Below are 21,652 nucleotides of genomic sequence, written 5' to 3' on the forward strand. Positions count from 1 at the left end.
TGGACCCGTGTGAATATGTATTTGCCCCCGTAGTTACTAATTCGCCAAATCTATGAAACATTGATGATGGGGTTCAGCTGGACCAGACACAACCAGACCTGATTACAGCAAACCCTGTTCAATCACATCAACACTTAAATAGAACTTTATCAACAGCATGAAGTTGGTTAAAAGATCTTACCCAGTAACACACTATGCCAAAGTTGAAAGAAATTCCGGAAATGATGAGGAAGAAGGTCCATGGAAGAGAGGCGAGGTGAAAACCACTGCTAGCCGAGAAGAACATTAAGGCTCATCTGAATTTTGCCAAAATACAACTTGATGATCCTCAAACCTTTTGGGAGAATGTTCTGATGATTAATGAGTTGAAAGTGGGACTGTTTGGAAGACGGCGGTGCCGTTACATCTGCCATAAACCAAACACTGAATTCCACAAAAAGATCATCATGGCTACGGTGAAGCATGGTGGTGGAAGTGTGATGGTGTGGGGATGCTTTACTGATTCAGGGCCTGGGAAACGTGCAGTAATTGAGGAAGCATGAATTCTGCTCTCTACCAGAAAATCCTAAAGTAGAATGTCCGAAAATTGAAACTCAAGCGCAACTGGATTATGCAGCAAGACAATCATCCAAAGCATAGGAGTAAGTCCACCTCTGAATGGTTCAAAACAAGCTAAATGAAGGTTTTGAAGTGGCCTAGTCAAAGTCCTGACTTGAACCAATTGAGATGCAGTGTCAAGACCTTAAACGGACAGTTCACGCTCGAAAACCATCCAGTGTGGCTGAACTAAAGCAGTTCTGCAAAGAAGATTCCACCACAGCGCTGTGAAAGACTGATCTCCAGTTATCAGAAGCGTTTGGTTGCAGTTATTACTGCTAAAGCTGCCACAACCACATTTTAAGTTTAAGGCAATTAGTTTTTCACGTGTGATAGGTGTTGAATAACTTTTTTTTTTTTTTTTGCGTCCATAAAAAAATTAAGTTAAAAACTGTATCGTGTGTTTACTCAGGTTCTCTTTGTTTTATGTTGTGTTTCTTTTGAAGATCTAAATATCTGTTTAGTATGAGACATACATTCAGAAACAGAAGAAATCAGCTATACTTTTTCACAGCACTGCATATGGTGACCAGTGTTTCTTAGTTTTAGTTTTTATTTCGTGGTACAGTTTGATCAGGTGTGGCTATTTCTGTAATCGAAAAAGGAAAAGCATACTAATGGCACTTTAAGAAACACATCCGATCAAGTGTAAACCATTTACAAAGTGGTTTCATGTTCAAATACGTTGTAGACTATATTGATCATATATGGTGCATATAGTATAGTGAACATGAACATGGAGCACAGCTAATTTGGTACCTTTCACATGAGCAGTACTGTACGTTTACATATACATTGTATATTACATGCACGTTTTATATCACCTGCATTAGTGTGCCAGCGGAGAAGAAATAAAAAGAAACAAAAAAAAAATAGAGAAAATGGGGTCAATTGTTTATAGTTTCCCACTTATATTCCCACTAACAGTCTGCTTATTGTGTTTAGACTCCAATAAAATGGATGGCATTAGAGAGCATCTTGTTTAGGAGATATACTCACCAGAGCGACGTCTGGAGTTACGGTAAGACGTGATGCTTCGGGAATCGTGGTACACGCTGATAAAGCTCTACATCTGTGTGATCCATCCTGGATAAATGACCGGATATTTCCCCGCTGCTGCAGGTGTGACAGTGTGGGAGATGATGTCACATGGGGCGGAGCCGTACACTTTCATGCATCCTAACGATGTGCCGGGTCTGCTGGAGAAGGGCGAGCGTTTGGCCCAACCACAGATCTGCACCATCGATGTCTACATGGTCATGGTCAAGTGTAAGTCTTATGCTGTGAGGTGCTGTTTTGGACATCATTCCAAAATTTCTCTCTCTTACACACACAAAGTGTTTCTTTATATCTTCTTTAGGTTTTTTTGTTTGTTTTGTTTTTTTTTTTATCTCAGTCATACACACAAAAGGCTTTCATATTTACAATTTCACTCAGATTTACTCCTCTGTCTGCATTTTACAAGAATTTCAGAAGTAAAACTAGAGAATATGAAAAGATCCAAAGTAATGAATGCGAGATGGTTTAACTACAGTTGAGGTCATAAGTTTGCAGACGCCTTTCAGAATCTGCAAAAGGTTAATAAATTTTTTTTAAATTAAGGGATCATAAAAAATTGCGTTTTTTAAAAATATTATTTAGTCCTGCCCTGAATAAACTATTTCACATAACAGATGTTTACATATAGTCCACAAGACACAATAATAACTGAATTTACACACATGTTCAAAAGTTTACACACCCTTGATTATTAATCCCGTGTGTCGTTACCTGGATGATCAGCGACTGTGTTTATGTTTTGTGAGAGTTCTTCACGAGTCCCTTGTTCGTCCTGAGCAGTTAAACCGCCCCACTGTTCTTCAGAAAAATCCTCCAGGTCCTGCACACTCTTTACTTTTCCAGCATCTTCTGTATATTTGACCCCTTTCCAACAGCGACTATATGACGATGAGATCCGTCTTTTCACACTGAGGACGACTGAGGGACTCGTACACGACTATTACATAAGGTGCAAACATTCACTGAGTTTCCAGAAGTCAACTTGTTGAGAAAATAATAAATTTACACTGATCCTCCTGTTCAAAAGTTCACCCCCCCCGCCTCCCAGCCTCCCAATATATTGTGTTGCCTTCTTGAGCATCAGTGAATGTTTGCACCTTATGTAATAGTCGTGTACGAGTCCCTCGGTCGTCCTCAGTGTGAAAAGATGGATCTCGACATCATATAGCCGCTGTTGGAAAGGGGTCAAATATGCAGAAGATGCTAGAAAAGCAAAGAATGTGCAGTGACAGCACACATTTTTAATACATTTATGTGGACCACCGTCCATGCCTGTGTAAGTTGTTACTATAGAAATGATCATGTACGTATGATCAAGTATGAACAAGCACATTAATATAAACCTGTGATTTGCTTCTGGTTCACAACTACTGTCAGAGACTTGCTGACAAATCAAATGTGAGAATTCAGCAAAGCCGTGGTATATACATTTTTTTTTTAAAAACTGAATGAGAGAGGTCTTTCCTGGGGGGTTGAAAGGGAAATCAGCGAAGTCTTAGGAAGGAATGTACCGATGCTCCCAATTTTTTTTCTGCTTGATGGATTTCCCCCAGATCAGTTTAGTATATCCCAAATATTTATATTACATGTATTATTAATAGCAGCCAGGAAGATATTTACTGTGAATTGGATGAAAAAGCATGAACCTACTGTGACAGAATGGACACAAAGACTGAAACAGATATATATATATATATATATATATATATATATATATATATATATATATATATATATAATACACACACACACACACACATATATCTGTTTCAGTCTTTGTGTCCATTCTGTGGCACATACAGTATGTTCAGTAGTTGCTTTGTTTCTTGAATCTTGCTTCTTTCTTTTTCAGGCTGGATGATTGATGAGAACGTCAGGCCGACCTTTAAAGAGCTGGCTAACGAGTTTACCCGAATGGCAAGAGATCCACCCCGTTACCTTGTTGTCAAGGTTAGACATTAGTGACCTTTAATAACCTTTAATTAAACCATCCGAACAGAGCTTACATCTGTACATGTCTCTTTTTTAACTCAATGCAGAAAGAACAAAATAGTGCTGCGGCAGATGAGAGCCTTCTGCGCGAGCCTAAGCTAACGGAGGTTGACCTCGAAAGTGAAGATGATGAGGTGTTGGATGATGGCTTCGCCACTCCTCCTCTCCACATGTCACCATCTAGGAGTCACTCCCGCATGCGAATCGGCTCCTACAGGGTACGACTCAGATGACCTCTGATTTGTGTGCTCTTTAGCGGATGAAAGCGAGTTCGGTATTTGAAAATAAAAACGATTTCTCGTTCTTTCATGCTGTAGAGTGCCTCAGGCCAATCTGTACCAGTGGGATATCTGCCCATGACGTCAACTGCTGGGGAGGATTTCAGACAGGTCAGATACTACGTATTACACACTTCACTTATGATACTAGAAGATAATGATGGCATGCATCATCCATCACGGTCACATTATTGGACAGATATCTTGATACCGAGCAGAAAGGGATTGGTCAGAATTCCTTGCGGAGGAAGTGTGAGTGGGATTCAAATACTGTATCAGTCCCACACACAACTCTAGTATCCACTGGCCATTTCTGACTTGAGTCATCTATCATGTAAATCAGTGGTTCTCAAACTGGAGGGCAGCCACATGGCACCAGGGGGGCCGCATAGAAATTCTAGGACGTTTTTTTTTAAATTATTATTAATTTTAGCTGTGCGTAAGTTAGGATTGTCAGCCTTTGAAGTATGAGTTACATAAAAATGAGACATATTAATAAATCAAATCAATTATACACAACACACCAAACAGAGACATCCGTCGATATACTAGTGTACTGTTAGCCTCACGCTGATAAAACATAAGACTGTTTCAAATAAGTTTTAGATAGAGGACGTGGTCTCTTAGCTGAGAAAGTTAATACAGATGAAAAAATTAAATTGAGAAAATTTGACGACTCTAGGGGGCGACAAAGGGATGCACCCTACACAAGGGGGGCCTCACACTGAAAATGTTTGAGAACCACTGATGTAATGCTCTGAAATCATCTCCTCTGTCATCTGAAACTCTCAGAAATAGAGACCAGCAGGACTCCATCTCAGTTGTTAGCAATAGTATCATATTATTATATTATAATATTTATGGACAGACTCATTCGGCTCGAACAGAACAAAATGGTTACGCGATTAGCTCGTGTGTGTTGAAGAGAATATTGTACTGTTCGTTATGTCATGAGCAATATGGAATTATTAACCAGCGCTGTGTCTGCACTTCAGCTGTGGTCCCAGAGGAACCGTCTAGGCTCGGCGAGAACCACGTCTGAAAGCTCAGAAGGCAGGGGAACGATGATGGACATGGAAATGTGCGAGATCAGCTCTCAGACAGGAAGCCTACGCAGAGGAAACAGCCGAGGAGACAGCGCGTACCTGTCCAACTGTGTGTCTGTCACATCTGATCCTTTTTCCCCAGGAATAGAGGCGGCTGAGGAGGACCCAGACGGGTATATCCTACCGAGAAGTGCGCACAGTTCAGGAAGAGGTGACATTTTGTTTGTTCTTGTGCATTCAGAGTGGTAGATCTTACCCTGTTTTTGTTTCGTTTGTTTTTCCATCAAACTTACTGTGTGCTCAGGGTTTTTAACCTATTTGTTCTTTTTTTAAAGACGCTCTGGTGACTCGATCCAGTTCCAGAGCCAGCCTTCGACAAAACAGGGCAACTAAAAACAAGAGTCAACCGCACGCTATCCCAGATCCGTCGCAGGAGTATGAGCTGATGAGCAAACAGCCCGCTATACTCCTTCACTCACCGGGAGACGCCAGTGGCGACGGCGCAGCCGATCTTTCAGCCTCGCGACAGTCTCCCTGTGCTGATCTTGTGACCTGCAGTAGCAGCCTCTCACCACACGAGGCTGTCCAAACACAAAATGCCACTGATGATGAAAGTGATGACAGACCTGTGCCAGTTCCGGCAGACAACGAGGGAGTGTCTGAAAAAGAGCCCTGTGAAGACAATGTTGACGTCGGCACAGTTCCGGCGGAGGGGCAACCAAAGCAGGCTGTGGTTGAGTACGAATACATGGACATAAGAAACGAATCGATATTAGAAAAAGCCCACACCAGCTCACACAAGCCCAGAGAAGAAGCCATTTACCAGAACACTTGTGAGCTATCTGCTCCGAATGGGAACAACAGAAGGAGCTGCAAGGCGGATGAGGACGAGGACGCGGCCATCGCTGAGCAGCCGGATGAATACGAGGACATGAATGCATGTGGGAAGGTTTGTACATCAGGTGTCCGGCTTGAGTACCAGAACTTTCCAGCCAAGGGGAGAATGGTTTCAGGTGAAGAGCCACACAGAGTTACAATGAGAGCCTTCAGGGGCGCATGTGCTGGTGTGGATGAAAAGAACAGCAGCACGTCTTTTGACAACCCGGACTACTGGCACAGCAGACTGTTCCACAAACCCGACGCTGTATGCACATAATAAAGCATCACTGCAGAAGTCCTGAACTGTGGCAGCTGGTTTGCTCAGCAGAGACCTGATCTTGAAAAGTGTGTATGCTGTTTTCCAAACCATACATCAGGATTTACACATTGGCATTGAAATGTACACACTGTCTCACACATACTCTCGAGTGTAATCCCCTAATCAGAGGTAAAGTGATTAGGGGTCGGTGATTTTTTAATTCAGAACACTTTTTGCAATACCTGAGACAAAGTTCTCCTCACGTTCTGGCAGCTTCCAATAAAATATCTACTCAGTGGAAGGAAGAAAAAAAAAAAAAAAACCTTCCAGTGTCTGTGAACATGGATCACGAACATCCAAGCCATCAGGACAGGATTGCTTGCCTGTCAATCATGTTGCCTGAAATTTACACTACCATTTACACCGTCTTGTGCTAGCGTTTTAGATTTTCTGGCTTCGAATACGCTAACCCCCTCCCAGGTGTAATTCGAGTTATACGTGTGTGTTGTGGTGTATTGGTGATTCCCATTAGCAGATAAATGGGCCATGTTTTAAAATGTGAAATCATTTTAATCCACTTTTTTCTTCTGAAACATGACTCAGGCAATAAAGACTTCAAGGCTGGACTTTGGTATGACCAGTATGTAGTTACTTTTCCTCTGTCTGTGTGTGCAGAAGTCATTGCATTGATACTGATGTATTTCGCATAATATGACCAGATTATACAAATTTATACACTGCCAGTCAAAGGTTTTTGAACAAACGGGTTGTAATTTATTATTATATATATAATATATATATTTTAATTTTACATTTTTATTACAGTTTACCCAGTCTTGGCAATTAATTAATTAAAATACCAACATTTTTGTATGTAAGGACATCTTCATTGTCCACTCTCAGAATTGAATGGAACTCTAAATCAGGACTTTATTAAAGGCAAGTGGACATGTTTGGTGAAGCAGTTACTGTAAGCATACTGTTGTGTGCTAGAAATGCAGTGGTAATGGTAGGGGTAGGGGTAGGGGCAGTGGTAGCTCAGCGATTAAGACATTGCACTACTGATTGGAAGGTCATGAGTTCAAGCTGTTGGACCCTTGAGCAAGGCCCTTAACCCTCAACTGCTCAGATCTATAAGTGAGATTACTGTAAGTCGCTCTGGATAAGGGCGTCTGACAAAATACCAAGAATGTAAATGCCTAGGGTGATCCAGATTGGCCTTTTCCAGTTGGAGCTAGATTTCTTTCCCCAGTTAAATAAAGTCATACATTTCTACGTTTTAGTTGGATTTTCTGATTCTAGAGTATTTATCTCGACCCCGTTTCTTCCCAAGTTTCGCCAAAATGTTAATACAAGGTGTTGACTCTTGACTGGCAGTGTATACATGAGATATATATATATATATATATATATATATATATATATATATATATATATATATATATATATATATATATATATATATATATATTAGTATGTGTATATAAAATACAAAAATATAACAATTTCTGATGATTTCACTAAGGATACTCACATAATCTTGTGCTGATTAGCATTACATTACAATTGTCTATGGGACACGACCCACACCATTATATAAATCTGAAACTACTCAATCATATACAGAATCATAACTTGTACATACACAATGTTTAAGGATGAAATCAATGCAAAGTTTTATACACAAGACCCCAGGTTTCCACGGGTTTGTCAGGCTATATGATTATCCAGCTAATACTGTAATTAGGGCCAGCGTTTTGAGAATGAGAAGACAAAATGGTAGCAAGTGCGATGGCCAGTTAGCGGGAGACCTACTCTGTGTGTGTGTGTGTGTGTGTGTGTGCGCATTTATGTAGTAAGCATGAAGTGTATCCCTTTGAAGTTTTATAAACCATGATGCTTATGTGTTTTATATGTACTGGAATGCCAAGTTTTGATAAAATTTGGAAGAATTTATATATTTGTGTTTGTTTTCCACACATGCTGTCAATCTATTAATAGAATTTTACAGTTTATGTTTATAAAGTGTAAAAGTTTTCATTTCTACACATTTTCCCTTTTGTGTCAGAAAAATAAAAGGGGACCTTAATGTGTATGCGTGTGGCCTGTACACCCGAATAAATACAATACTAATCTGACATCATGCATCGTTGTTCCTTTTCACTGGGCCACTCTAACACATTCAGGTTCTTGGTTTTTGAACCACTCCAGTGTAGCTTTGTCACTATGCTTATGGTTGTTGTCTTGTTAGGACGTGAATCTCTGAACCAGACTCAAGTCTCTTGCTGACTGGATCAGGATTTTTTCAAGGACTGCACCGGATTTGTCTCCATTCATCTGGTCTTAAACTCCTAACCAGCATCCCCATAACATGATGCTACAACCACCATGCTTCACAGTGTGGATGGAGTTCTCTGGATTATGAGCAGTACTGGATTTCCACCAAATGCTGCACATTGTGCCGAGGCCAAAATGTTCAATTTCATGGAGTCTTGAAAAGGGTGGGGGCATGGTTTAGCAGGAGTCTGCAGTGGGAGTGTAGGAGGAATGAGCTAATTAATGTGGCACACTTAAACATCTATCTGTGATGGATGCATTCACAAGCCCTCCCTCTCTCTCTCTCTCTCTCTCTCTCTGAAAGACATAGACAGCATGAAAAGCTGAGAGCTGAAAAGCTTTCATGTTTCCTCCTTTTTACAACCATGCTGCAGCATGTGCACAAGAGCAAAAATAAATAAGCTCACAAACAAATTCACAGGTTCACGGCTCATCAAGGTTCTTTACAAGTGTGCCCCTTGAAACTGCTGCACCCTACTTTGTGAGGTGCCCAGGCTATGATTGTCTGGTAAACATCTTCTCATATCTAAGCTCTGGACTCTCCAGCTCCTTCAGCTACCCTTGGCCTCATCGTTGCTTCTCTGATTATTGCCCCCTTACGTGGTCACTGATTTTTGGTGGATGGCCTCCTCTAGGCAGAGTTACACCTGTGATTATTCTATTCTAGGATGTTCAAAGTGTACTTTTTTTAATAACCATACCTTGATTGATACTTGCCCAGAGAGTTCTCCTGGACTTGTTTGGATAGTCCTAAGTCATAATATGTTTAAATGTTTGTTTAAGGATGTTCTCTAAGAAACTCTGGGGCCTTTCAGGAGCAGGTGAATTTAAATTGAGATCATATGACACTTTAATTATAACTCAGTACAAAAAAATCATGTGACTTTTGGTGGCAACCGGTTGCAGCAGACCTCATTTAGGGGTTTCAGAGCAATGTGGGAAAATGCTGATGCAATCACATCTTTTACATTTTTTTTATTTGCAAATAATTTTGCGAACTATATTAATTTTTACCCCCACTTTAACCCATTACCATGGGCTATTTTTGTGTAGATTCATGACAAATAATCCCAATTATAGGCAAAGTTCAGTTTCAGGTTGTAACAATACAAAATGTGTAAAAGTTTAAAGTCCCCATAAAGGGCTCTGAAATGCACAGCATTATTCAATGTCTTGACGTAGGGTGCTTCTCAATACTCAAACTGATGCGTCCTCGTTTCTTCGTTCCTCCGTCCTCCAGCTCGTGACCCGGAAATCGATCGAAGTTAGACATCTTGAAGGACATATCGATTCTCTAATTGCATCTCGAGGACGTGAGGAATCTTCCAGAGGCTCTAGGAGTGAGGATAAACAGGTGTATTCTATGTGGAAGTGTTTCTTGTCGAAAAAGCTGAGGCACGTATAAATTCCCCTCCTCCTTTACATCTACCACACTCTCAACAAAAAGTCCTTTGATGATGTGATGGAATTTAGTGTGAAATATAATTAAATAATTATATTATTACAATGAGTATTGTAATTAATTGATCCTTACATGTTTGGATATGCAAAGCTGCACAAAAGATGCGATAAATGATGCATTGTTCAGTAATTCATTGTTGAATAACCCAGACATTTCACATACTATCAGTGCATTTTGCTTTATTAAGAATGTTGTTATTAACCAAACTCCAACAACATAAAGGGAGATCCCTGAAGTGCAGTGAGGTCATCCAGCTGAGCACAGTCATCATTAATTGACGCTTGAGAGAGCGAGGATATTCCATTCGACTTGCTTCAGTTCCTCTCTCCTCACATCTCATCCTTGCGTCCTTCCCTCACATCCTAAGGGGGCGAAGTTAAGATGCAAGGAAATGAAGCAAGGAAAGGAATTGAGGATCACCCCTCATTTCCACTGAAACTGGAAGTCAGGATGGGACATATTGAGTGGTCACGCCCCCTTTTTAAATAGCCAAAAGCGTTTAGCTTATCTTACAGCCCGGGCTAAGCCTGGACAGTGAGCACCATGAGTGCATTTGATTGGACAGAAGTGCAGAATGATGTCATCACAATTGCTGGCTCGTATTGGTGGTAGAGAGAGACCGTACATTTTGAATGTATATGTCTTCTAAATGCTAATTTTGCATTTATTTGTAAGTTTGAAATTGTTTTGGGGCATGAATTTTCTTGGGGGGGCTTAAAGGGATGCACCCTACACAAGTGTACCTGTGTTCCCAGGCTCCTATGCTGCCCAGATTTATATGTCATATAACGAACACATAGTGATTTAAAGCTGGAGTTGGGCTTCAGCATAAGTGCAAGCAGGGACATGTTCATATTTAACATTTTTGTTCCTTTTACGACCACTTACTGTGTTTTATAAGCTACAGTATGGCATTTCTTCAGTTTAGTGTATACATTTCACTATTGTGGGTGCACGGTGACTTAGTGGTTAGCACGTTCACCTCACACCTGCAGGGTTGGGGGTTTGATTCCCACCACGGCCCTCTAGGCCCTCTGGGTACTCCGGTTTCTTTCCCCAGTCCAAAGACACGTGTGGTAGGGTGATTGGCATGTCCAAAGTGTCCGTAGTATGTGTATGTGAGTGTGCCCTGCAATGTATTGGCACCCCATTCAGGGTGTACCCTGCCTTGTGCCCGATGCTCCTTGGGATGAATGTAGACTAACAGCTATTTTTAGATGAGGGTTCAGCATGTGTAACCTGTGTGTGTGTGTGTGTGTTCTGTTACATGAGCAACTTACTCTTTGCCACAAGCATTTCAGTGTACATGTGGCGCACGGTGGCTTAGTGGTTAGCACGTTCGCCAGGGTCGGGGGTTCGATTCCCACCGTGGCCCTGTGTGCACGGAGTTTGCATGTTCTCCCCGTGCTGCGGGGGTTTCCTCCGGGTACTCCGGTTTCCTCCCCCAGTCCAAAGACATGCTGACTGGCATGTCATCCAGTAGGCTGACTGGCATGTCCAAAGTGTATGAATGAATGGTGTGTGAGTGTGTATGTGATTTGTGCCCTGCGATGTATTGGCACCCTGTCCAGGGTGTACCCCGCCTTGTGCCCGATGCTCCCTGGGATAGGCTCCAGGTTCCCTGTGACCCTGAAAAGGATCAGCGGTAGAAGATGGATGGATGGATGGATTTCAGTGTACACATATCTTTGCATACGGTGATAGAGTGATAAATAAACCTGACTTGTGAAGCGAAAGCTGCTAGCCCTCAAGCAAAGCACACTGGAGAAGGTCATGACCGACGTTTTGCTTTTTCTGTTCATTTTACATCGCTGTCATTGCAGAATACACTTGCATTTCATCTTTATTTGGAGAAAAAGTTCTCGTTCAAAGCCACTGGAGATATGGCTTTTTATTTTATTTTAGTTTATTTTGCACGCTACTGTAAGTCGAGTAAAAGTAGTTAGCGACTTTTACGAGAAAAAGCTACCGGAAGGACTTTTACTTTGAAAACGTCCGTCGGCCATCTTGGACGTGTAGACGGAATCGAGCGTGGTTACAACTGAGGGGGGAAAAAAAAGTTCCTCGCCGTACATCTGTCGACTGAGAAGGAAAATGTCAGGAGACGACGACCAGCAAGAGCAGACCATCGCCGACGACTTGGTCGTCACTAAATACAAAATGGGCGCCGACATAGCGAACTGTAAGTGTGGCTAAACGCTTGAAATGAAGCTTGTCGGCGGAAACGCAAAGTCCCGGTGTAACTTAGCTTCCCGCCGCTTCTTCACAGTGTACCTGGGCTGAATCCCAAATGATTCACTAATCCCTTTACTAGTGTGCTACATAGGGTAAGACTTAACGGCGTCTTCACCCTATCACGCGGTCTATTTAGCGTCTAAAAAAAAGTTCTTTAGTGATTATAAAATGTTTTTGCTAACACGCGTCCAGTCTGAGCAGCTGCTCCTGCTGCCTTTAGAGATAGTCATCAGTCACAAATAAGGCTGTGAGCTAAATCTCAAATTCAGCCTATACTCTTTATTAAAGTGCACTACATAGGGTGCCACAACATGTAGCCTTGTGTATACAATACCGAGCTGTTTAAGTGTCTGAAAGTGTTCAGTAGACCACAGAAACGTGTTAGAATTCACCCTAGGCCTGTATAACTGTCATTTTAATGTACTTGACTCACTTAAAGAGCTGCTGTGGGAAACTTTGGTACTTGTGTATGGGATCTCTGCCTCATGTCTCTCTCCATTAGCTTGACAGCTTCCATGTTGAGCACGTGCTCCGTTGTGTATCTCGTCCAGAGGCAGCTGGTGGACATGATCTCACAGGGCCGAGCTCCTTCTGTCAAAGATAACAAGACTTCAGGAGAAGGGTTTGTTTTCGGCACTGCGAGGATCGTTTTGCAATTGAGTCGTGTCATGAAAATGGGTAGGATCTGTGGGAATTGTTTTGTGGAACCAAGTGCAACAGCACCACCGGCGGTCCAGAGGGTATGAAGAAGTGAAACTGGGGCTGATTTCTTTCGAGCCCAGACTGTAGATTCACATCATGATGAACTCGGATTAGCTGTTTAGTCGGACGTCCTCCTCCTCGACCTCCGAAATAATCCTTCGGAGGAGAAACTAGATCGAATAAGTACATCATTACAACTATTCTGTCGACCTTGTTCGGTTTTAGGAGGGAAGCCAGCGTGAACCCGTTACGGACTTGAAACGCTTACGCTACATACACACACGCACACCTGTCGCTGTACCTACTGTAGGCGTCCTTACTATTAGTTGTTATAGTAACGTTAGGTCCACGAAACCGTTCGGATCGTGCACTCTACTGTTGGTAGTCGCTCCAAATTCGCATAAGGTTAAACTTTTCTCAGCTTTGTTGAGACGCTGGACACGCCCACGTCTCGTCGCCAGTGGTCGCTGTCGCTCATGTTGCCAGCTGTGATGGAAAATGAATAGCCTGCGGTCAGTTTGTCGCTGTATGTGTGAACGTAGCATTTGCGATTTGTCTGCCCGGGTGTGTGTGGAAGAGTTTAACAATGACACGGATGAGACCTCCTGATATTATCAATCATAATATTTTCATTGCTGTGTGTTTAGCCCTTCCGTTTATCACAACCAGCCATCACTGATCTTATTACTTGTATGTCTTATATCACTCGGCTTACTGAATCTGGCCAAAACTGTTAGGGGATAAAAGACAACCGTAGTTTTTAACGTGATTAAATTGAAGTTTGTAGAAGCATCTCTATATCTGATGGCTGCTTGTGCAAAACAAAACAAAAAAAACGCCATAGCTTTCCTTAATTATAATACTCACCGCTTTGTGTGTGTATGTATGTGTTCTCTCCTCCAGTGGCTCTGCGTGCTGTCGTAGATGCGGCCAAGCCGGGTGTCTCCGTGCTCAGCTTGTGTGAGAAAGGAGACGCCTTCATCACTGCCGAGACGAGCAAGGTGTTTAAAAAGGAGAAGGAGATCAAGAAAGGTAAATGGTGCTCGCGTGCTGCACGTGCTCAGTCTGCCTATTCGGAAGTTTCACGAAGATTTTGTTTAGAACGCTTTTAAAGGTGCGACGTTGTTGCGTGTCCAACAGGTATCGCCTTCCCCACCTGTGTGTCCGTCAACAACTGTGTGTGCCACTTCTCTCCTCTGAAGAGTGACCCTGACTACACACTGCAGGATGGTGACTTGGTTAAAATGTAACTTATCTATTACTTCAAGATGTTTTTAAATGATCTGGATAAACTAGAAAAAAATTCAATCATTTCTAGCCACGGGCCTGTTTATGTTACGTTTGCCTGCCATAAAGGGTGTGTCTTTCTTTTCCTTGTTTTCGCAGCGATCTCGGAGTTCACGTGGATGGCTTCATCTCTAACGTAGCTCACAGCCTGGTGGTTGGAGCGACCAAGGTCTCTCACGTCATTCCTGTTACTGCTAGCTGCTCGAATGCATTAATCGGTTTTATACAAACTTAAACAAGCACCTCATTTCGTTTAAACCCAGGTGACCGTTCTGTGCTTTTCTCTCAGGAAGCACCAGTGACTGGCCGGAAGGCGGATGTGATCAAAGCTGCCTACCTGTGTGCTGAAGCAGCTCTGCGGCTTGTTAAGCCTGGAAACCAGGTGAGTGGACTGACGGCATGGATCAGGGGTTGTCGTCTGGTGGTCTGTCAGTGGATCGACCCAAGCACTCAAAACATACTGTACCAGAACCTAGTGCTATAAACTAGAAACCCGATACTGAACTATTTCAATAAGTTCACGGTGTATATCTTGGGCAAAACGTGCCATGTTATTTGAGGAATCATTGACATTAGAGCTCAGTCTGTGTCCAGTCTTCACATTAGGGCTCAGTCTGTGTCCAGTCTTCGCATTAGGCCTCAGTCTGTGTCCAGTCTTCGCATTAGGCCTCAGTCTGTGTCCAGTCTTCGCATTAGGGCTTAGTCTGTGTCCAGTCTTCACATTAGGGCTTAGTCTGTGTCCAGTCTTCACATTAGGGCTTAGTCTGTGTCCAGTCTTCACATTAGGGCTTAGTCTGTGTCCAGTCTTCGCATTAGGGCTTAGTCTGTGTCCAGTCTTCGCATTAGGCCTCAGTCTGTGTCCAGTCTTCACATTAGGGCTTAGTCTGTGTCCAGTCTTCACATTAGGGCTTAGTCTGTGTCCAGTCTTCACATTAGGGCTTAGTCTGTGTCCAGTCTTCGCATTAGGGCTTAGTCTGTGTCCAGTCTTCGCATTAGGCCTCAGTCTGTGTCCAGTCTTCACATTAGGGCTTAGTCTGTGTCCAGTCTTCACATTAGGGCTTAGTCTGTGTCCAGTCTTCACATTAGGGCTTAGTCTGTGTCCAGTCTTCACATTAGGGCTTAGTCTGTGTCCAGTCTTCGCATTAGGGCTTAGTCTGTGTCCAGTCTTCGCATTAGGCCTCAGTCTGTGTCCAGTCTTCACATTAGGGCTTAGTCTGTGTCCAGTCTTCACATTAGGGCTTAGTCTGTGTCCAGTCTTCACATTAGGGCTTAGTCTGTGTCCAGTCTTCGCATTAGGGCTTAGTCTGTGTCCAGTCTTTGCATTAGGGCTTAGTCTGTGTCCAGTCTTTGCATTAGGGTCCAGTTTTTTGTCTCCAGTCTTGGTATTAAGGCTTAGTCTGTATCTAGTCTTGGCATTAGTGCCCAGTCTTTATCCAGTCTTTGCATTAGGGTGCAGTTGTCTCCACTGTTGGCAATAGGGGTTAGTTTGTGTCCTGTCTTGGCATTAGAGTACAGTTTGTCTGCCATCTTGGCATTAGTGATCAGTCTGTGACCTGTTCAACAGCTGGGTGTCATTTTCAGTAACAACCAGCATTGACCTTTGGATTTGGATTTGGTCTACTTTTATTTCTGCCCTCTTTTCTCCTGTGCATTCCCTTCAGAAGTTCAATATATTCTTGCAACCGTTGTTCACCTGCTCAGTCACGCTAATGCGTTATATCTTGTCCGCCTGTTTCAGAACACTCAGGTCACCGAAGCCTGGAATAAGATCGCCGAGTCCTTCAAATGCACAGCCATCGAGGGTAAGATGCACGCCAGTGAGCTACACGCGTGTGCGTTATTGCGTGAAGGAAGAAACGGATTTAACAGCTGTGTGCTGTGTAGGGGTTAAACTTTTTTTTACAATTACATTTTGTTTATTATAAAAAATAAACCCGCAAATCAGAGTATTCCTGTGTGTACTTTTTTTTTAAAATGCAAAAGGAACATTTTAATTTTTGAAAAATTTACATTTTTTACATTTAAACCTTAAATAAAACATTGGTCATTTGTCCACAGTTTGTCCAGTTTTAAGCAGCAACACTTTAAATAATATCCAAAATATAAATAATCAAAAACAAATCCAAAAATTGAGTTTCAGAAATATATAGGATAGCATCTGTTACGATGGCTGCTTGTCGAGGAGTGCATGGGGGATTTCTCCTCTGAACAAATTCGCTCATGGAGAGCTGTTTCTTTCCGACATTAATAAAACAAAAAAAAAACAGCAATTGAGCATGCAAGAAGCAATTTATATGTAAATTAATATTTTCATTGTTTATAATGATAATTGCTGATGACAAGTTGACAACCATGATTAATATAAGAAATCTAAATAATATATAATCAATACGACATGTTTTAACCATTTTTTTTGTTTAAATTTCTTTTACACAGACCTGCTGTACTTCAGATGTGACAAACCGAAAATATCTCAGATATATCATTCATTCGTTTAATGCATATAACGTAGAGCCGCAGTAAATCGCATTTGAGAACGCGGGAACAATTATGCACAAATGCATGAGCATTCGATGAAAACCACTACCGTGACTAAAAAACCTTTTACTGCTGCCGTCATCAAGTGCCTTTAGATTTAGTGCCTGACTTTGTTCACAGCGTTTTAATTGAACCCGTTTCTGTGCTAGTGCTATTTTAATCCACGGATATGCTGCGCAACCTGATGCTCCAGACAAAATACATCTAGTGTGACTGTCCCGAAGTTGGTAAACAAAGCTGTTTACACGATAGCATGGACGTAAACTAGACTATACCATTTTCACACGTTCATATAATGTGGATATACTCAGGTTTTTGCTTACCGTGCTGATGTTTCACCTCCGTCCGTGACACCGACGCTTTTCATGTGCTCGTGCATCACCGTGGTAGTCCCGTGCCACACAAGCTCAGCTTTGCATAGCATGCAAGTTACCATCTTCTTTGCTGCATTTATTGTAAAATACTCGCATGCCTTAGATGACTTGGGAGACACACTTTTTTTTTTTGTCGCGGGGTTATGTGTTTTCTCTGCCATTTCGCACGTGTTTGCGCCTGAGTTTTCATGAAAGCGACGTCATACGTAAACGCCCCTCCGTGACGTCAGCAGACCAACTAGTCGATAATGACATTCTATTGTTATTGATTTTATCGATTAGTTGTTGCAGCCCTGGTGCTGTGTTCTATTTCTCTTTGGTATTTATTTTATGGTCATTTCTTTTATTAAGCATCGCTGTCCCTCGGTAAAGTTATCGTTATTATAGCCAGTGCCCCTGTGTTGTCTGTAGGAATGCTGTCCCATCAGCTGAAGCAGCACATCATTGATGGAGAGAAGACCATCATTCAGAACCCTACAGACCAGCAGAGGTGAGGTGGTTTATGCTGCGCTTTGTTGGAATATTTCTTCTTAAATCAGGAAAAAGGAACGTTGTGTGCTTGTTGAATACATTTAAGCGAAAAGTCTGGAAGGGTTTTTATTATTAAAACTTCAAATCCTTACTCCCTGTGCAGGAAGGATCATGAGAAGGCTGAGTTCGAGGTGCATGAAGTGTTTGCCGTGGATGTGCTGATCAGCACAGGAGAGGGGAAGGTGAGCGGCAGTTCATCTCGCGGTCCAGCGTCTCCGTGACTCTTTTCTCCAGCCGTGTGATCGTAACACAAACGCCCCTTCTCTTAATCTAGGCTAAAGACTCAGGACAGAGGACCACCGTTTACAAGCGAGACCCGAGCAAGCAGTACGGGTTGAAAATGAAGACCTCGAGGGCGTTTTTCAGCGAGGTGGAGAAACGCTACGACACCATGCCTTTCACTCTCAGGTGCGTTTATGCCTTTGAGGAATTTGAATACTTTTTGAACTCGCCCTATTGTTGCGAGATTACAGGTTCGAATGCCGGAAAGGCGCCGCATAATTATCCTTGCTATCCAGGCAACTATCCCAGTCATGGGTGTCTGAGCTCGTGTACACAAATGGGTACAGTTGAAAAGATGCAGTGACTGTGTGTGTCTTGGAGGGGGGATAAAAGCACATATTAACACGTACTAGTCAAACTGAGACCAGTTATCAAGCTAGAACACACACACTTTTGCCACATCTTGTCGTTTTCTCATAAATCACCCTTTGGGGTTGATTTGTCCTCCCCCTAACTCCCCTGTTTCTCTCTCTCTCTCTCTGTCTGTCTCAGGGCGTTCGAGGATGAGAGCAAGGCTCGGCTGGGTGTTGTGGAGTGTGCCAAACACGAGCTGCTGCAGCCTTTCACCGTCCTGCATGAGAAGGAAGGTGAGTGACACTGATCAGTTCTGAACTGTCATTCACAGAAAGACTAACAAGACATGACGAACCCCCCATCCACCCCCCGTTGCATTATATATTTGACCCTCAGCGCAGAGACATCTATCTTTACACGAGATAACATACCATTAATATGACAATCATTTTTACTCTGATCGTTTCCTCACACCCGAGTCTCTTTTTTTTGTTCTTCTTCTTCTTCCAGGCGAGCACGTGGCGCAGTTTAAATTCACCGTGATGCTGATGGCCAACGGTCCCCTGAGAATCACCAACGGTCCCTTCGAGCCGGAGCTGTACAAGTCCGACCACGAGGTGCAGGATCCTGAGCTCAAGGTAAGCTTGGGTGGAAAAAAAAAAAAAGTTGGAGTATGGCCCGTCCTCTTTTGGTGTCATGCAACACTCTGCATTTTAGGTTGATCGATTGCGTCTTCTCCCTCTTTCTGCAGGCTTTGTTGCAAAGCTCAGTCAGCCGGAAGGCCCAAAAGAAGAAGAAAAAGAAGGTTGGTTCTTTCCGCTGCTTGGAAACATGCAGAAGTTGAACTCGAGTCAGAGTTTTAGTCTGTGCTAAATGATGTGTTGATGGAATAAGCCCAGTTCACGCTCTACCAACGCCGACAGTCATGGAATTGTTGGTCATGGAATGTCTGAGCAGGGTTGTATGGTTTTATCCAACAAACTGTGACGCAATCTGACCTGGGCATGAGCTGTTGCCATGACGATGAGGCAAGCGTCCTTGAATTCTCCGTCGAAACGAAAGCCCGTGCGCTAGGTGCCGCGGCAGATGATTCTCGACAAATCATAAAGTAGAGGATCGATTATGTGTTTGTGTTTATTAAATAAAATACTTTATTTAGACCCCTGGTAGGGATCATCTCCTCTTTGTGTTTTGGTTTTAATCGGAATCATACCCCCCCCCCCCCGCTTCACGAAGTAAGAAGTTTAATCGCAACAAATGTTTCTAACTTAATCAGATGAATGTTTTATATTATAGTGTAGTATTATTAAGTGTAATCATCCTTTTTTTTTTCTCTTTCTTTCTTTCTTTGCTCATATCCTTGTTTTATCTCAGGCCTCTAAGACAGCAGAGAACGCCACTGGACAACCGATGGAGGTGGAGACGGAGACTGCCAAGTAGAAAAAGCTTCCTCTGCCCCCTACTGCCAATAATACTGACCGACGGAGAATAGAAGAGTCCCGACATGCCCCACTGAGACGCCTCCAGCCTTTAGCCTTCGATCAGCCTGTAACTCTGTATGACAGCTATGAAGTCCACACATCAGTTTTGAGTTCCCACAGCTCGTGTAGTCTGGTGACGTTAACAAAACTGGCTTCTCTACAGGAGGTTACAGATGGGGGAAGTGCTACACACCAACTGACTGCCTTTATTTACAGGGCCGCATGTTAAGTGGGGTTGCCCCTCTTATAATAATAATAATAATAATAATAATAATAATAATGTTGATAAATATTTTTCTTATTAAACTGTCATTGTAAAACCAATCTCGGAAAATAAAAGCAAAGTGGCGGCACCAGCGAAGTATCATTACTCCAGTGTGCCCATTATTCTTTTAAATTCTCAAGACTCATGTTTGAAAGCGTTCGCCTTTGTGATGAGTGTCTGATCTATTGAGAGAGCTATTGTAGATCGTATGTAGACGTGTAGCTGCTCAAACATGGATATGATCTCTGTTTCAGCAACGACGGAAGTGTTATGAGCTGGAATGTGGTGATGTCTGGTGTTAGAACTGTAACACGACTGACTTTATTTTGTATTTTTCCTAGATATAGAAAGCTGTTTTTTTTTTTGTTTGTTTGTTTTTTTTACAGCTGAACTGTGTGTCTGACCCTAAGAGCTAAACAAGCCTGCCATTCTTTTATAACTTCCAAAAGAATAAATGACCTTGGCCAAATATAGCAACCGTAGTCTGATTTCTAAATGCCCTGTACTTTTTATCTTCCTGCAATTCTGCAACTGCTCATGAGCTTATTCATGTAGCAAAAGAATCTTGGGCTTTATCTTTTACATATTTTTGCTATTGTACATATAACACTGAATAATTTGAATAATAACTGTGCTAGTACAGTAGCTGAAATATAAAACAAATCCACAGAAATTGTGCATTTTTAAATGTAATCATTTTCATGCATTATTTTTTAAAAACGTGACATGACTAGTTTATAGAACAGCATGTTGACTTTTTCCTTGTTGGGATTTTTTTCATTTCATTACATGGGCTACGATGTTAGCATGACTTTTGCTACGCGATATCCGAGTCCTGTAGTGTTTGTTACAGTCGACAATAAATCCCTGATCACATTAATTGAAAACTTAAATGTGTTTATACTTTTGATCTCGGATCTTTTTGAAAAAAAAATTCTCCATGAATATTAACATGCATTTATTTGATATTTTATGAGCTTCAAAAAAATAGAACAAATAGTGGCAAGTGAAATAGATTGCTGTATAAATAACTGGAAAAAAAATAATAATAAAGTCATCAGACACCCTTCCAGTTCAACTCGTTAGGCCTTACTTAATTAACTCAACAAGCAGGTCAGGAATGGATATTATAACAATTTTAGATCAACGTAAACTATTCGGATATTCCAAACCTGGTGTCAACCTTTACCAATTATAAGCTCCTCTATGCAGCTGACTGAGCACAGGAAGGCTATAAAAATATACCAAAGCACTTCTACCTCACAGTTTACACTGTCCGAAATGTCATTAAGTGTCATGAAACCCCCTTCTTGCAGCTCGTCTACCTCACAATCCTTTTGAAAAATGTGACTTAAATGGGCGTGGATGGCTGTGAGAAGAAGGGAGGAGGAGTGGGCGTGGCCAACCAACCGCTGGCAGCCAGAGTCTAGCATTGCAGGGAAAGCCATGCATGAATAATTTAGACACCACGTCTTCTCATAGGATAAGAACACTCAGTCTCGTGAATAATTATGAGACACTGATGCGTCATCGATGTACTATAGTACACTGCCACGTCACTGCCTGTGAAGTCGACACGATGTGGATTTTAAACCCGGAAGGCGAACGTAGCGGGGGGGGGAGCTCAAAATTAACCAGTTTTCTCCTGCAATTAAAATGAACGGATGCTAACAGTGTCTTTTATGATGCGCGACACAGACACCTGTTCAAATCTCAGAACATTTACTTTAGTGTTTCATGACTCTTGAAGAAAT

At 42.2% G+C, this 21,652-nt stretch overlaps 2 protein-coding genes across 2 annotated transcripts in view; both read left to right on the plus strand.

Annotated features, from left to right (window-relative positions):
• Nucleotides 1-6,736, plus strand: part of erbb3b (erb-b2 receptor tyrosine kinase 3b) — a 37,337-nt gene extending 30,601 nt beyond the window's left edge. The window contains exons 23-29 of the mRNA XM_053686259.1: nt 1,543-1,618; nt 1,720-1,866; nt 3,509-3,606; nt 3,696-3,866; nt 3,966-4,037; nt 4,922-5,183; nt 5,308-6,736. Of these exons, the coding sequence (XP_053542234.1) occupies nt 1,543-1,618; nt 1,720-1,866; nt 3,509-3,606; nt 3,696-3,866; nt 3,966-4,037; nt 4,922-5,183; nt 5,308-6,128 (1,647 nt within the window). The 3' untranslated portion in view covers nt 6,129-6,736. The remainder of the gene's footprint in view (nt 1-1,542; nt 1,619-1,719; nt 1,867-3,508; nt 3,607-3,695; nt 3,867-3,965; nt 4,038-4,921; nt 5,184-5,307) is intronic.
• A 5,172-nt stretch (nt 6,737-11,908) lies between these two features.
• On the plus strand, nt 11,909-20,003 carry pa2g4b (proliferation-associated 2G4, b). Its single transcript, XM_017487289.3, has 13 exons — nt 11,909-12,091; nt 13,750-13,878; nt 13,987-14,092; nt 14,233-14,302; nt 14,423-14,515; nt 15,872-15,935; nt 17,457-17,535; nt 17,680-17,758; nt 17,851-17,984; nt 18,351-18,445; nt 18,663-18,790; nt 18,904-18,957; nt 19,527-20,003. Exons 1-13 carry the CDS (start codon nt 12,004-12,006, stop codon nt 19,590-19,592), a joined length of 1,185 nt encoding a protein of 394 aa, XP_017342778.1. The 5' UTR covers nt 11,909-12,003; the 3' UTR covers nt 19,593-20,003.
• Nucleotides 20,004-21,652: the final 1,649 nt, after the last annotated feature.

This window comes from Ictalurus punctatus, chromosome 15 (genome assembly GCF_001660625.3).
Source record: "Ictalurus punctatus breed USDA103 chromosome 15, Coco_2.0, whole genome shotgun sequence".
Classification (NCBI taxonomy): domain Eukaryota; kingdom Metazoa; phylum Chordata; class Actinopteri; order Siluriformes; family Ictaluridae; genus Ictalurus; species Ictalurus punctatus.